At 35.2% G+C, this 14,000-nt stretch overlaps 1 protein-coding gene across 14 annotated transcripts in view; it reads left to right on the forward strand.

The window, feature by feature from the left end:
* FAM19A2 (family with sequence similarity 19 member A2, C-C motif chemokine like) overlaps positions 1 to 8,435 on the forward strand; it is a 181,064-nt gene extending 172,629 nt beyond the window's left edge. For 13 of the 14 annotated variants that reach the window (XR_001876023.1, XR_001876024.1, XR_001876025.1 and 10 more), the window contains one exon: positions 6,278 to 8,435. Coding sequence is in view for 1 of the 14 variants with exons in the window: in XM_017822192.1 (XP_017677681.1) it covers positions 6,278 to 6,286 (9 nt within the window). In the remaining 13 variants the exon portion in view is untranslated. Of the gene's footprint in view, positions 1 to 1,788; positions 1,868 to 6,277 lie in introns of all 14 variants that reach the window. The other variant, XR_001876027.1, reaches the window with a different exon arrangement.
* The last annotated feature ends 5,565 nt before the right edge of the window (positions 8,436 to 14,000 follow it).

Here is a 14,000-nt window from a genome sequence, read left to right on the forward strand (position 1 = left end):
TCAGATTCGTTGAAGCAAGTGGAAAGCTCAATTTACATGTGAAAGGTTTCCAAAGACTTTTAGTTTCAATTACAATTTTTAACACTGATTGTCTAGATCTTCACTTTACCACTAAAAATCTCCTGCTGAAATCATTAGGAGCAATGAGAAAATAAGGAGTACAAAGTTATATTTCAAAGGACATTGTATGAAATGAGTTTTCAAAATGTTTCTCTCTTTATAATGGAAGGTCCTAAGCACAAGAATTGTCATGAATACAGTTCTGATTAATCACAATGCAGTAAAAGTATGAAAGAATTAAAAAGGTGTGGAGTCTATGGTTATCAAAGACGTGAAACTTTTGAGACATTGAAGTGTACTGGGTGATGTTCTGTTTAATTACTGAAATGAGCTAATCTTGTTTGCTGAAGGACAGGCCTGAGAATCTGGTTTTCTAAATTGCTCCATTACAGACTTGGGAACATGTTTAGACTAATACTTTACATACTGCAGTGCCTAAAGTAAAGCTAAGGGAGCAGTTTAAAGCTCTTGAGTCTTGACATAAAAAGTTAGGTAAACAGGAATGAAATATTTTGTGACTTGAAAAAGTGTCTTCCAATATGTAACCTTCACTAAAGGTAATTGAATACATAAAGTTATCATTAAATATCTGTTTTATAGACTGCTCACAAATCACTCAATTTTTGCCTTTTTTCCTGAGACCAAGTCAAATAGCCATCTGTAATACTGAAACAAGTAAGGAAACAGGAAAGCCTAATTCATGGTTCTCTACTGGAGGTCCCTTGAAATGGGCTTGAGTCACCTTAATATTTCTCAGTCTTTTGAAACAGTTTCTCCTTCCTCCGGAAGCTTAGTTATCTAGCATGAACACCCAAATCTACACCTACCTACTGTTAAGTGCATATGCATATAGGAGCACTATCGCAGAAAAGTCCTTAACACCTTTTTGTCCAGTTTCCCCAATTCATTAGAAAATAAATTACATGATTCTCCAGCTGTCAGAAAATTGTGAACCTGTCTTTGTTAACATTCGCAAAGTACTTTTGAATATCACCGGTACAAGATAGTAGTTTTAGAACAGAAGCATTTTTCAAGATTATAAGTTACACGGTTTCATTGAATGTGAATGCACAAGTGGCAATGCACTTTGTCATTTGTTTTCATAAGCCACGTGTGAATGATAGTGCATGGCAAAAACACTGTATGAATTTTGAAATTCCAGGAAATAGTGTGCTTCCATCTGTTCAAAAGATTCATTTCCAACATCAACCTCATTCTCAGAAGGCATAAGGGGAAAAAAAGGATTGGCAGATGTTTGTTTCTGGTTATATGGGCCCTTCTGTTTCTGCATGGTAATATTTGCATTAAGTTTTCACTACCAAAACCAAGTTATTGATGTTATGAAAAAATATGACTGATACAGCCCCCTCAAGTTCATTCCATTTGCTAAAGAATCACTTTGTTGACCATTATATTAATTTTTTGTGGTCTTTTAAATACATTACAAGAAAAAATACAGCAATAAGGACACAAAATGGATGGAAATGTACTGCATACAACTAAGGCTGTTTTGGTATGGGATCCCTGTCTTATCTCTATGACTTGGAGGACAATCCACGGCTAGGCATTTCTTCAAGCCGTTCCTTAGTCCTCTTTCCTTAAGCACTTACTTAAGGGATTCATGTGGTATTCCCTGTACTTAGTTTATCTCATGTTGTTCATTAAATAAATTTGTGATACTCTTTTTAATTTTGATTGAAATCTCTATACCATTTTTGTTTCCCACAGGTCTTTAATATTTTAGAGAAGAATGCTAGGGGTGCCAAGATGGCTTTTCTTTGTCTCATGAAATTCCACTTAGCTCAGGGTGAGCTATTAATTGCTTTTACAAAAAATAATTTCCTTTCTCTGTTTTATGTGCCTCAGGAAAGAAAAAAAGAGAAAAAGATAGCTTGAGTATGGTCAGATGACACAGGCTATGAACACACACAATCCTATATGGTTGATGGAACAGTTCTAGTTAGAAAGAAAACCTCTAAGTATTAAGTTCTTTCTGTTTCTTTGGAGAAAACCTTGAAGAGAGAGTCCATCATTCTTCCCATCTATGGAGTGATGAAATGTTGGCTTAAAAATTTGCCCCTTTCTGCATTTTCATTGATACATAGGCCTGATGACATTGTTATAGACTTCCCTCCAAATCTTCTCACCCATTAAATTCTCTTTACTGTGCATGATGGAAAAGAGATAGAATTGCAGTTGCAAGGGCACACATAAAAAGGCAATTTGCTAATGTTCAAGTGCTTGACTTTGCAAACTCAAGAGCCAGTTTTCTATGTGGATTTTATGTATGGTTCACAATAAACATAGAAAAAATTCAAAGAGCTGCCAGTCAAAAAGTTGTAATGTACAAAGTTGTGTTATGAAATGTTATAGCACACACTTAATTTCAATATACCATATATTGGTATCTATTTTCTCCTAACACTATTAAATAATAATTAATTATGGGCCTCATTTGCATGTATAAACTTTTCTGTAGTTTGCAAACTATTAGTGATATATTTCTTTCTCTGAAGAAACAGAAGATTTGTACTATACCTAATTGTGGTTCCATAACTTTGATGCTTTGGTGCACCAAAGTAGGGAAAAGATTTACTATTCAGGGAATATATACTCAGCCATTCTTTACATCCTATAGTCTTTATTTTATCTCCCTTCCTCTTCTTATGAAGAAGGAAGTCTTGAGTAAAAGACTTGTCTGGATTTTTATTGGGAATCTATTCTTATGAAATAGACAGTATTGTCTCATGTATTCATCCACTGTGCGGATTTCACAAGTGAGGACATTTTTCACCCATTGTGAGCAGCATGGGAATGTAAGCTGTCCAAAAAAATTTCTTGAGCTGGTAGCTTTTCTAATGTGGTGCCTTGAGGTCTTTTCATCTCCTTCATCTCCACTCCATTCTGGGTTACCCTGGCAAAAATATTCTACCCAAAGACTGAGTTTGTTCTGAACATTTTGTGAGCAGAAGAATGTAGAAAACTTCAACTGCATTTATATGCATATATATTGTTGAGTTAAAATAAAAAAGTGAGTTCACATGCAATTACAGCCAATTTACAGCAGCCACTTACTAATTTAAATTAAAAAGTCTGCAACTGCAGAGTAATTATACTTTAATTACACATTTAGGACAAGAAAGTGAAGAGAGTCTAACGCAGTGTATTTATGATATAACAACTATGTGAAAAATTTTATTAGCACAAATGGAGTAATTATGTGCCAAAAATAAACAAATTAATTCAGATCATCACCTAGGTTTCATGTACTTTTTTCATTTGTATTGTTAATTCTCCATATATAATAATTATTAACTGAAAACTTGAATAGACTTGATTTGCACCTATTCAGGGTGTTACTGTTTTCTTAGGATTTTAAAGATCAGACACATAGTGTTATTGGTCCCCCTTTTCTATAAAGCCCTTTGGCACAGTACCTTACTACCTTACTTCCCAGACACTTCAACCAAATAGCTTTTACTATATCCAAAATTAAGCATTTCTGGGAATACCATCACTAGGTATTAGCTAAAATTTTATTGCTTCTTTGTGAAAGTGCCTTTACCAACCAAGAGGTTTATTCACTCCCTAATGTGTATGGTGTATGGATATATAACTTCCATTAATGTTAATGTGTAATCTGTGCTTGCACATAACAAGTATTACCATCTCACTTAGGGGCAAGTGTGGACCACTGTATGTGTTACTTGGAGTAGCATTGTGTGACCTGGTGGTTAACAGAACAAAAAAAAAAAAAAAAAGGATGTGGAATAATAAAAATTCTGTTAAGGGAAAGCAGTTAAAAACTCCAATCATGTAATGTAAAAACTAAGAACATGCAGCGCAGCCTGACTTCCTGTACAGTCTGTATAAGCAAAATGACCTTTGTATATGATTAGCCACCTGTTATAATCCAAAGATTTGAATGGCTATCAGATTTTTTCTTATTTATATCACCTATTTAATCTGTGTGACAGTGTATATTGCTTTTATAGTGATATTTTCACCACAGGGTTGTAGAGCTAGATGGGGGAGCAAATAGATCTGGAGATTATGATTTTATGGAGTTTCTTTGTGACTGAAGAGAACACATTTGCACCTCCAAGCAGCCCTGTAACTGAGCAGTCATGTATGTGTAAAAATACTCTTTTTGCTAACTGCAGTTTATCACCTTAGCCAATGCACTGGTAGAGCTGGATGTAATAGAAAAAATGCATCACAGGATAATGAGTTTGGAAGGGAACTCTGGAAGTCCAATCCCCTTGCTCAAGCAGAGCCACCTAGAGCCAGCTGCCCAGGACCAGACAGCTTTTGAATGTCTTCAAGGATGGAGAACCTCCCTGGGCAACCTGTGCTAGTACTCAGTAACGCTCACAGTAAAAAAGTTTTTCCTGAGAGTGAATCTCCCGTGTTTTGGTTTGTTCTCATTGCCCCTTCTCCCGCCACAAGGCACCACTTGAAAACAGTGTGGCTCCATTTTCTTAGCACCCTCCTTTCTTGTGTTTGTACACATTGATGAGATCCCCCCTGAGCCTCCTCTTCTCCTGGCTGAACAGTGCCAGTGCTCTCAGCCTTTCCTCATATGAAGAAGCTCCTGTCCCTTATTTGCCTTAGTGCCTCTTTACTGGATAGATAGATAGATGGATAGATAGATAGATAGATAGATAGATAGATAGATAGATAGATAGATAGATAGATAGATAGATAGATAGATTGATAGATTGATAGGTAGATAGAGATAGACATGTATTGCAAGTGAAGCTGATGAAAATCACCTGCGGATAAGATCAGAAGATGTGTATTTTACATTATGTATCTCAGTGGCATCTGATTCCATGAGTAAAATTCCAGCTTGTTACAATAATGCAAAACATAAATAACAATAAGATGCTGCATCAGCCTTTTGAGCTTTGGTGCAGGACACTGAAATATGTAGCCTGACTTTTAAATTAATTCTTTATTTTTTTTGGCAATCTTCCACTGTAGAAGGGGACACATGAGGCTGTTTCCAACAAGAACAAAGCAAAATAAAAGCAGTGTAATAAATAAGCCCATGTATCATAAAAATCAGAAAGCACGATTTTATTATTGCCTTAAGTGCAGTTCCTAGAAACAACTTGGTGGAGAAGGCAAACTGAAGCAATGAGCTCCTCAAACAGTCTTTTTAGTATTCTGTTCTATATTTTTGCTCTGCAGAGCTGACAAGAGCTGTATGCAAACAGTTTTGCTGAGGGCAAAAGAATGTTTCATCATTAAGGAGCATGACCCTTCTCCCTGTGATCAAAATGAGAAGCATATGCCCCTTGATGTCATAAAGTGTTGTTGCGACCATTCCAATGAGTTGTTCCTCAAGAGTTGGGGAGTTGACACATGACACAATTTGATATTAAACTGTTACATGGTGATTAATTGTATCCACTGACACAGCAGAAATATTCCTCAGTTACATTTCTTTGATATGACAGTTGTTTTTTTCTTTTAGTGTTTAAAATCCAAATCAGACAGAGGGAAAATCCAATTACTGTGAAATGCTTTGTCTCCCACTCTTTCTCTGTGGTCCTTCTGTTTCACTCTTGTTTCATGTTAGGCTGAGTGAAACCACTATAAATTAAATCCTTGGTAATTTTGTACCTTGTGAATAACAGAATCTCTCTCTCTCTCGTTAATGTATGAATGATTTTTGTCCTTTTTCTCCACTAAGTATTTCTCCCCTAAGTATTTATTTGCTGAGATGCATTTAGCCTTTAACAGGACATTGCCTTTTAGAACATAAATGATTCTATGATTGTCCTGTAAAGAAGCATGCAAAGAATGGAAGAATACATTTCCAGTATCAGCCACTGTTACATGCAATAGCTAACATTTTTAAAAGCATAGTTGTTACTATATAGAAGTTTTAACAATAAAAAAAAGAATTACAGAAAACAAAAATTTGTGGGTTGGTAATTTGTAACTTTAAATTTTTTATTATATTTTTAGGCGTGGTCACATTTTGATTTCTCCTTGTCAGATCCAATTCTGACAAAACACTTAAACACATAATTTAAGTTGGGGAGCAATGCCATCTAATACCATTTGTGATTATTCACCTATTTTAAAAACAATTGAAAGCGCTTTGCTGGACAGAGATCTTACATTTCAGTCTCATTTTCCAGTACTTCAGAAGTAGATTCACTATGTCCAGTTTTGATTTTCTGATTTTCTTTTTTCTTTACAGGTAACCTGATAGCTAAAGACAAATCAAGTCACTATCAAGGCTGATAAAATTAAATACAACACGTGGGAATTTCATTCCTCCAGGCAATCCTTGAAGTGAAATTTTATACTGCTGGAGTGTATCCTTCAGAATCAATTGTTTCAATGAGAATCTATCTTGTAATCAGCAACAGCCTTGAGATCAAAACTACTGGAAAGTCATTTTGAACTTCTGTGTCACAAAGATTTCAACTGATTGAACTGTGTACACTTGTAAAATTGCACTTGCTGAGGAATTTGCAGCTGTAATCATGTGTTGATACTCTAAGGGTGCAGAAAAGCAGCAAACTGTTGGATTCTCCATTGCAGACCAGTGGCTTTTCATCTTGATGAAGTCAACCTCCAAGTTGTATTGGATCCTTCCCTCTAAAATGATCCCTGGTCCACTTTCAGATTGCTGGTGGTACTGCACATTGCTTTAATTAAATTTCTGTTGCAGAAATGGTCCTCTGGCATGGCGCAGTTTTAGACATTTTTATTTGTGTTCAAATCTTGCAGCTCTGAAAGATACATATTTCAATATCTTGAAGTTGCTTTTGTTATAGGAATGGAATTATATATCCATTGTTAATAATTATTGTTGACAAGTAATAGTTATCTGAATACACCAGTCATATTAGATTGTATAGTCAGGCTGACATGTTTGCCTAAGGCTAATCAGCCACTGCAACTTAACAGTTAAAAAAGTAGTGGTCAAAACTCAATTACCACCTCCATTATAAAGCATTTTATACCTCTAAGATATAGATTTCCATTTAGTTTGAAGGAGATGGGTGTTCCCAATGTGTACTTTACTTTCCTAACCTTTAATTGATTTAAGTTCATGGTAACCAGTCGATGACGGTATTTCATCTTTTTTTTCTCAGGGTAGGCAGGGATGTAAATGAGTTTTGCAATTATGAAATTGGATGGTAATCACTCAGAATTTTTGTCTTTTTATTAAAAAATAAAATCTCTTGCTTGAACCTAAGTACTGATGGATGCTTATGTAGATGTCTACTCAGTCTGTTTGCTATAAAGGAAAAAAGTCCTAGTGCCCACCCAGATTTATACTTCATGGGTATTTTGCTTGCTTACAGTCATCCAATTCAGATCTGATCCTTTCCAAAATTTCTTTTTTCTTTTTTTTGGTACTAATTTTTTTTAACTTTGTGATGTGCTGTTACATGAAAAAAATCCTCAATATTTAAAGGCCTTAAGCATCTCTGAGCTTGTTTCTAAGTTATTACAGAATGTATAATTTTATACTCCATTTAATATATATTGTACCATCTGTAATGTTGATACAACAGAAATTTGGCAGTTCCTTTTAGAAACACTGCATAAAGAAGCTGACCAGAGAGGGTAAGGGAATTCTGACTTTATGCTTTGGTGAATTGACATGAAAGCCACACACACAGTGGTAGTAAAAAGTATGTAGAAGTAAGCTTATGTGTGGTTACCAGATTCACAAAAAAACCTAAAAACAAACCACAAACCAAACAAGCAAAAAACCCCCCAAAAGACAAAAAAACCAAAACAAGACAGAAGAGGGAAAATATTTTATCATTACAAGCCATTGACATGGCTAGTTTAGTTATATATTAGGTTCCATGATAGATGAACACCCTGGAGTGCTCTGCCTGTCACAGTAGCCCCTGTTGTTCCAAAACCATTTCATTACCTCTGCTGTATTATTGCACAGGAGAGCTTAAATAAAATAAATGACTGTTGGGAATAAAATTGAGAAGTATATTCTATCATTCTGCTGAGAAGTAATAAAAAATTGTTGGCAGGAAAAGATCTTATTTTCTGATTAAAATTTAATTAGAATAAACTGTAGCAGCAACTAGGTATCTCAGTATTTTAGGATGGATTAGTATTGTATGGATTTGTGCTAACAAGTTCAGGACAGAAGGTAGCATCTTAAAGAGATCGTCTGGGACAGTGCAAAATATAAATGTGCTGTTTATAGACTCTGAATATGGCCTCTCTTTGGCCAAAAATCTATATCATGCTTCTAACTAAATGTTTTCTTTGTTTCCTTGTTCTTAAACCAATACTGAAAGTACTGTATTATATAGAAGTGTAACACATGCATATCAATAAATAAAAATAAATGGATTTTCAAATATATTGAACAGATTATCTGCAGTAATTAATGTTGTGACTATTCATAGCAAGTGAATAAAATTGTAATATAAAATAGAGTTCCCTGTATAGATGTGCACATTGGAGATCTATTCTGTTTATCCATGGAACAAAATAATTTTTTCTTGAATAAGAATCCCAAGCGTTATATTTCTTCAGTAGAGCAGGGAATATCTCCTACCACATTAAAAGGTCCTTTTTGAAAGGAAACTGATATCTAGCACAACTGTTCTAGCCTTGTTATGGCAAATTCTGGTGGGTGTACTGGCCTGTTGTCTTCAGGCCAGACGGAATAAAAATGTTTTTTTTCTTCACAAAATGTGAATCCTGAAATATTATCATTTAGACATTTTAAAAAGCAACAGGACATGGATGCTAAACATCCCTGAAAAAGTAATATTTCAGGTTAATTTGTTGAACTGTTTAAAAGAAAGGGAAAAAAATCCAATTTGACAGTGAACTCTGTGCACCTTGAAGCAAGCTGGGAACCACAGTTCAGCTATCCACAGTGCTGGTTTAGTGCTGCCTTTGAAAATGGAGAACAGGGGACTGGATCAGCCACAGGCATTCATATTGTAGGCATGTGAGGATGATTCTTGCTTTAATTACTCGTTTATTCCTTATATACTACTTTCTAGATTATTTCATCTGTTTACAAAAATGATCAGTCATTATGAGCAGAGGGAAATCCATGTTACCGTTTGAATTCAGTAATCATCAGGAACTCTGAACTGCAGAATATGCATTCCTGTTCCGCAGTTGTAAGTGGCAGTGCATTGAGAGGGAAAGAAAAATCACTGCTCTCTCATTGAATGTCTTGGATCAGTTCAACAAAACATAAAGGAAATCCTGATATGAATTTTAATGAAACAAAATTCCAATTCAGATCTAATAAATCTAAAATAAAGCTTAAAAACCATTCAAGTCTAGATCTTGGTGATATCTAGTTTATTGATCATAAGTGAATGCTAGCCTTTAAACCAACACTGCAACACAGAGTGCATCAGATACATTTGTTTTGAAATTAAAAACCTGCTATAAAGAATTTTATTTTGTTATGTTTCATAAAAATATATGCAGGGAATTTTTGCTCATTAAAATTGTACAGCTGGTTTTTATACCTTTCCAGGAAAGTCTATAAAAACAAAACAGAAATATGTGATTGGCATCCTTATCTGTTGATTTACTGCCTCCTCCTACATGCCTTGAATTTTACACATCTGTGGTTAACCAAGATATTGGCAAGGATATTGGAAAGGGAGTATAGTTTTGGTTTGTACAATAAGTATTGCCTAAATCTCTAGTTTCTTTCTGCCAATAGTTAGATAAGTCTGTGTCAAAAAATGTCACACCTGAACAATCCCATGGCATCAAATGATTTTTCAAGGATTCAGTGGTATTAAATTGAATAAGAAGAATTACCTAATCACTTTGTTTGTCTTTATAGTGCAGTTTGTAATCTAATAAACTTTTCTGTTTATTCTTTCATAGAATGAGAAAATATTTCCAGATGACAGTTTTGATCTTGTTTCTGGAAGAGGTTATGTAACTTTCTGATATCACTTTACAGAGAGTCACTGCACATATTTTAGTTGGTTTTGTATCTTCTGTATTCATCTGTACTGCTTGTGTGGTAATTAGAAGAGGTAGTATATGAAAAGGCTGCATTTCCCACAACTTTTTTTTGACACATTTACAGGATTACAAGTGTTGTCAATGTCTCTTAATCTAAAAGTAACGTAAGACCATCTGGAAGAAAGGCCACTAATGGTGACATGGGAAACTCTTGTATAAGGGAATGACAGTTCTTTCTCAGATTACTGTGAGTGGGATGCCAGACAAGTCAAAACCATTGTAGTATGGTTTCACAGCCAGAGATGTAGGTTCTAGGGAAGTGAATCCAGCATGTGAGCACTGGGGTACAGTCAGCATCCCGAAGCTGATCTTTATTTTCACTCCCTCCTTGCTAGTATACAGGTAATTCTGTGCGGCAATGGGAAGTGATATCCAATTATTCCTTGGTAGTAGATTCTCTTGATTAAATATCACTAATTCCATCAATATTATTTTTCAATCAAAAATGATTGAAAGACTTGAAATATATCTGGCTTTCAGTTCTGAAAACCAATTTATTACCCAACTGAATTAAATAAATAGTTTGTATAATAGAAATATTATTGCTTATATGTAACCCTAACTGTAAAAGTTCTGTATTAGCTCTTTAAATTATGTTTACATTCATATCTTTAAAATTAGGTTTAGATCATCTATAACAGCAGGGACATTCTTGTTCCCCCCGCTAAAACACTGAAGGAACCTAGCAACACTGTAGTTTGGGATTTATGGCTTTGCTTTCACTGCTTCAACTGCACAGCTGGGAAAAAAGTGTATAAAAATGCTTATGTTACTCACATTGCTGAGAAATTTTTCTTGAGTATGAGGAATATGTGGAGTTGAAAATTTACCCCGTATCAGCATATGGGTTGAATCTCTTGAACTCTTTTCTTCTTACTGTCATAACAAACATGACAGAAACTGTACTTGAATTCTCCAGCCTTGTGTCTTAGTATTTAAAACTAATATTCAGAACTTACAAAATATATGCTACTTATTTTAGTTGCTGTGTCCTCACATAAAGGAATTTTTTTAGTCTGTTTCTCTCTTTATAATTAATTATGAATGCCTTGTCCTATTTGGGTGTGGAGAATATAACCCTTCCTTTTACTGATTTAGAGTTTCTGTCTCTTTTTTGTTGTTGTTCTTTCTACTTTTCTTTGGTCATTTTCTCTTTTCCTGGGATCCAGACAGTTCTTACAAAACTTTAGTAGTGATGAGAAAAGACTTTTAATACATAGTGGCTTGGAACTGAACACAGGCTCTTAGCAGTTCTTGGAGAGAAGAGAGGGAGATGTGTTTCTATGATTTTATCTTAAAATAGTTTCCAGTTTAAACTATTCTTTCTAAAGAGAAGCATTTTTTCCTAAGTATAAATGGACTGTGTTTCAATATGCTCTCTGATCATAAAGCTGATGAAATGGTCCTCTCTGTATGGCAGATTACTTCAGCAGAATTTACAAATGGGAGATGATGATTTTGCTAATGTCCATAGGCAGGTAGACAGAATTTGGTCCCAGATGCTCTGCCTAATGTTCATGGCAAAAATGACTCAAAAACAATGCCTCCATATGCCATAATTGCTGGAATTATTTCTCAGGCATATTCCCTTGTCATCCCTCATATGTAGAACTCATTAGATTCCTAGTGGGAGAACATATGGAGAAGAGAGATGATGGAAAACATTATAAAACAGATTGCGTATTTAAATTTATATTATAGAAGACCTCTGTGCACAGGCAAACTTAGCAGAGAAAGTTCAAACTCTTTCTTTCCACTTCATAAGGATATCAATATTTATGGAGCTGTTATCTCAGTGCATTCAAATCCACTTATATGGGTTAAAACCTGACATTAGGGATAATAGTGGGAATTTTGCTGCTAATTTGAGGTCAACTCTGTATTCCCTTAATTATTTTTCCAAATATTCAGTTCAACTATAACTGTCTAAGATCTTTCCACTAATAGGAATGACCAGAAGTCAAACTTCCACCTATATAAGTCTGATGGCAGGATCAGGCCTTTTGCTATGTATTTGTGATTTCAGTGTCAACATAATGACTTTGATGAATACCTTGTTTGTGTTTCACAAAAAAAGTGATAACATTTCTTTCATTCATCTTAGCTGACTAATGAATGGGGATCATATCTAGTGCAGAGCTGTTTTAATGACTTCTAAATATTAAAAGTTAATTATTTATCCTTTATATTATAGTTAAAAAACACAAAAATAAGGTAGTCATACATGAATTTAAAGTATTATACACTGATGTTCGGGATGCTTTTTTGGTTACACTTAGGACTCTTTCCTGGTTTATGATAATTTTTTTTTTTTTTTTCCCCTCGATACTGATCATGAAGCTGGTTTCAACAGGGAGCATTTGGGGTACTATAAAGCATCTAGTAGTGAAGGTGGGTACTAGCATAAGCTACCCACTGGATAAGGTGGGAGGTGGATAGACTGTGTCTGGGAACACTATGGCTTTACTGCAGTGGCTGGTGAAATATGGCCTATCACTTAGGCAAAGTGTAGAAAGTGTTTCTAGAAAAACAGTTCTGCAGACATTGTTGCCCTGCTCCCAAAGAAATGGTTCTGGCAGGGTGTCGCTTATTGCATGGAGCAGAATCAAATGTCATACCTAAATAAATACTGGAAGGACACAGAGAAACAGTGTGGACATCTATTATGGTGTGGCTCTACAGGCCTTAAAAATGTCAGATATGTTTGTAGAATGTCCATCTAGGTCACTACCTTTTTAAAACGAGACACAAAATGGCTGTTTAGGTAGCGTTTGCAATATTTGTGGGAAATATTTGCATATTTGTGGGAAAATATGCCTGCCTGAAGCCAAGATTTGGTGTCATGTTGTGAGAGGGGGCCTCCAGAAGTTCACATCTGATGCTGCTCCTTTACTGCTGGAAATGGATCGTGTTATACTGTTCTTCTAAGACAGAGTAGTGCAGAATACTGCTGACAGGCTGTACCACTTGTCCTGCATCTTTCTGAGAAGAATGGTTGCTCTGGCAAGCCTTGGCAGGAAGTAAAACATGCATTACCATACAAACTTTTGTCTTGATACTGACAACCATGATTGTTCTCTGTGTTGGTTTTTTTTTCCGACAGCTACAGGATAAATATTTATTATTAGGTGAAAATTTAAAATTTGTTATTTTGCACCAGTCTGAACAATGCACTTATTTGTTTATCCCCTTAAAATTTACTCATTTGTGCTATAAATGTATTAGCCGATCTGTCTGCTACTGTTGGCACCTTTTAAAATAGTGTCATCAGCTAGTACTTTTTCAGTCACTGCAGAGAAATGCTCTTTAGGTGGTAAGTCTTTCATCAGCATCTTGTGGTTTTTCCATTCTGTCAGTACCTACATTAGAAACTAGATGATGAAGTAGTAAAAGAGCCTTGAAGATGTACTGATTTAAATATTCTCAGGCAAATAACTAGACCTTGCTAAGTGAAGCAAGTTTTAGCTCCTATGTGTAAGATTGTGTTCCATCATTCAGAATATCCGGCCGTCTGTTTTGATTCAAATTTGATTATACAGAAATTTGTGCAGTAGTAATAGCAATATAAAACATTAACAGCTACTTGAAAGATGGAACCTTAAGTATTGATATATGCAATCAAGTATCCAGCACATTTCAAACTGAGGGCTCTACCTAATATTCCTAATGGATGAGGAAAGTAGCGAGCATTTTCCACATTTTTATGTCTTTGGAAGGAAATAGAGACATACCAGAAGACTGGGAGCTAAAGTGCTGACTGTACTTGAGTTAATGATGTGTTTACCGCCCAAGTCCATATAGCTTGGATCTTACCTCACCTTTTGTTGAAGTTTGTAACATAAGGACCTTAATCTGATCTATTTCTGCAATTAGCAGTTCTGAAAGGGAACACAAAAGGGAGTTCAAGGCTGCTTGTGCCT

This window comes from Lepidothrix coronata, unplaced genomic scaffold (genome assembly GCF_001604755.1).
Source record: "Lepidothrix coronata isolate B3197 unplaced genomic scaffold, Lepidothrix_coronata-1.0 Scaffold95, whole genome shotgun sequence".
Lineage (NCBI taxonomy): Eukaryota > Metazoa > Chordata > Aves > Passeriformes > Pipridae > Lepidothrix > Lepidothrix coronata.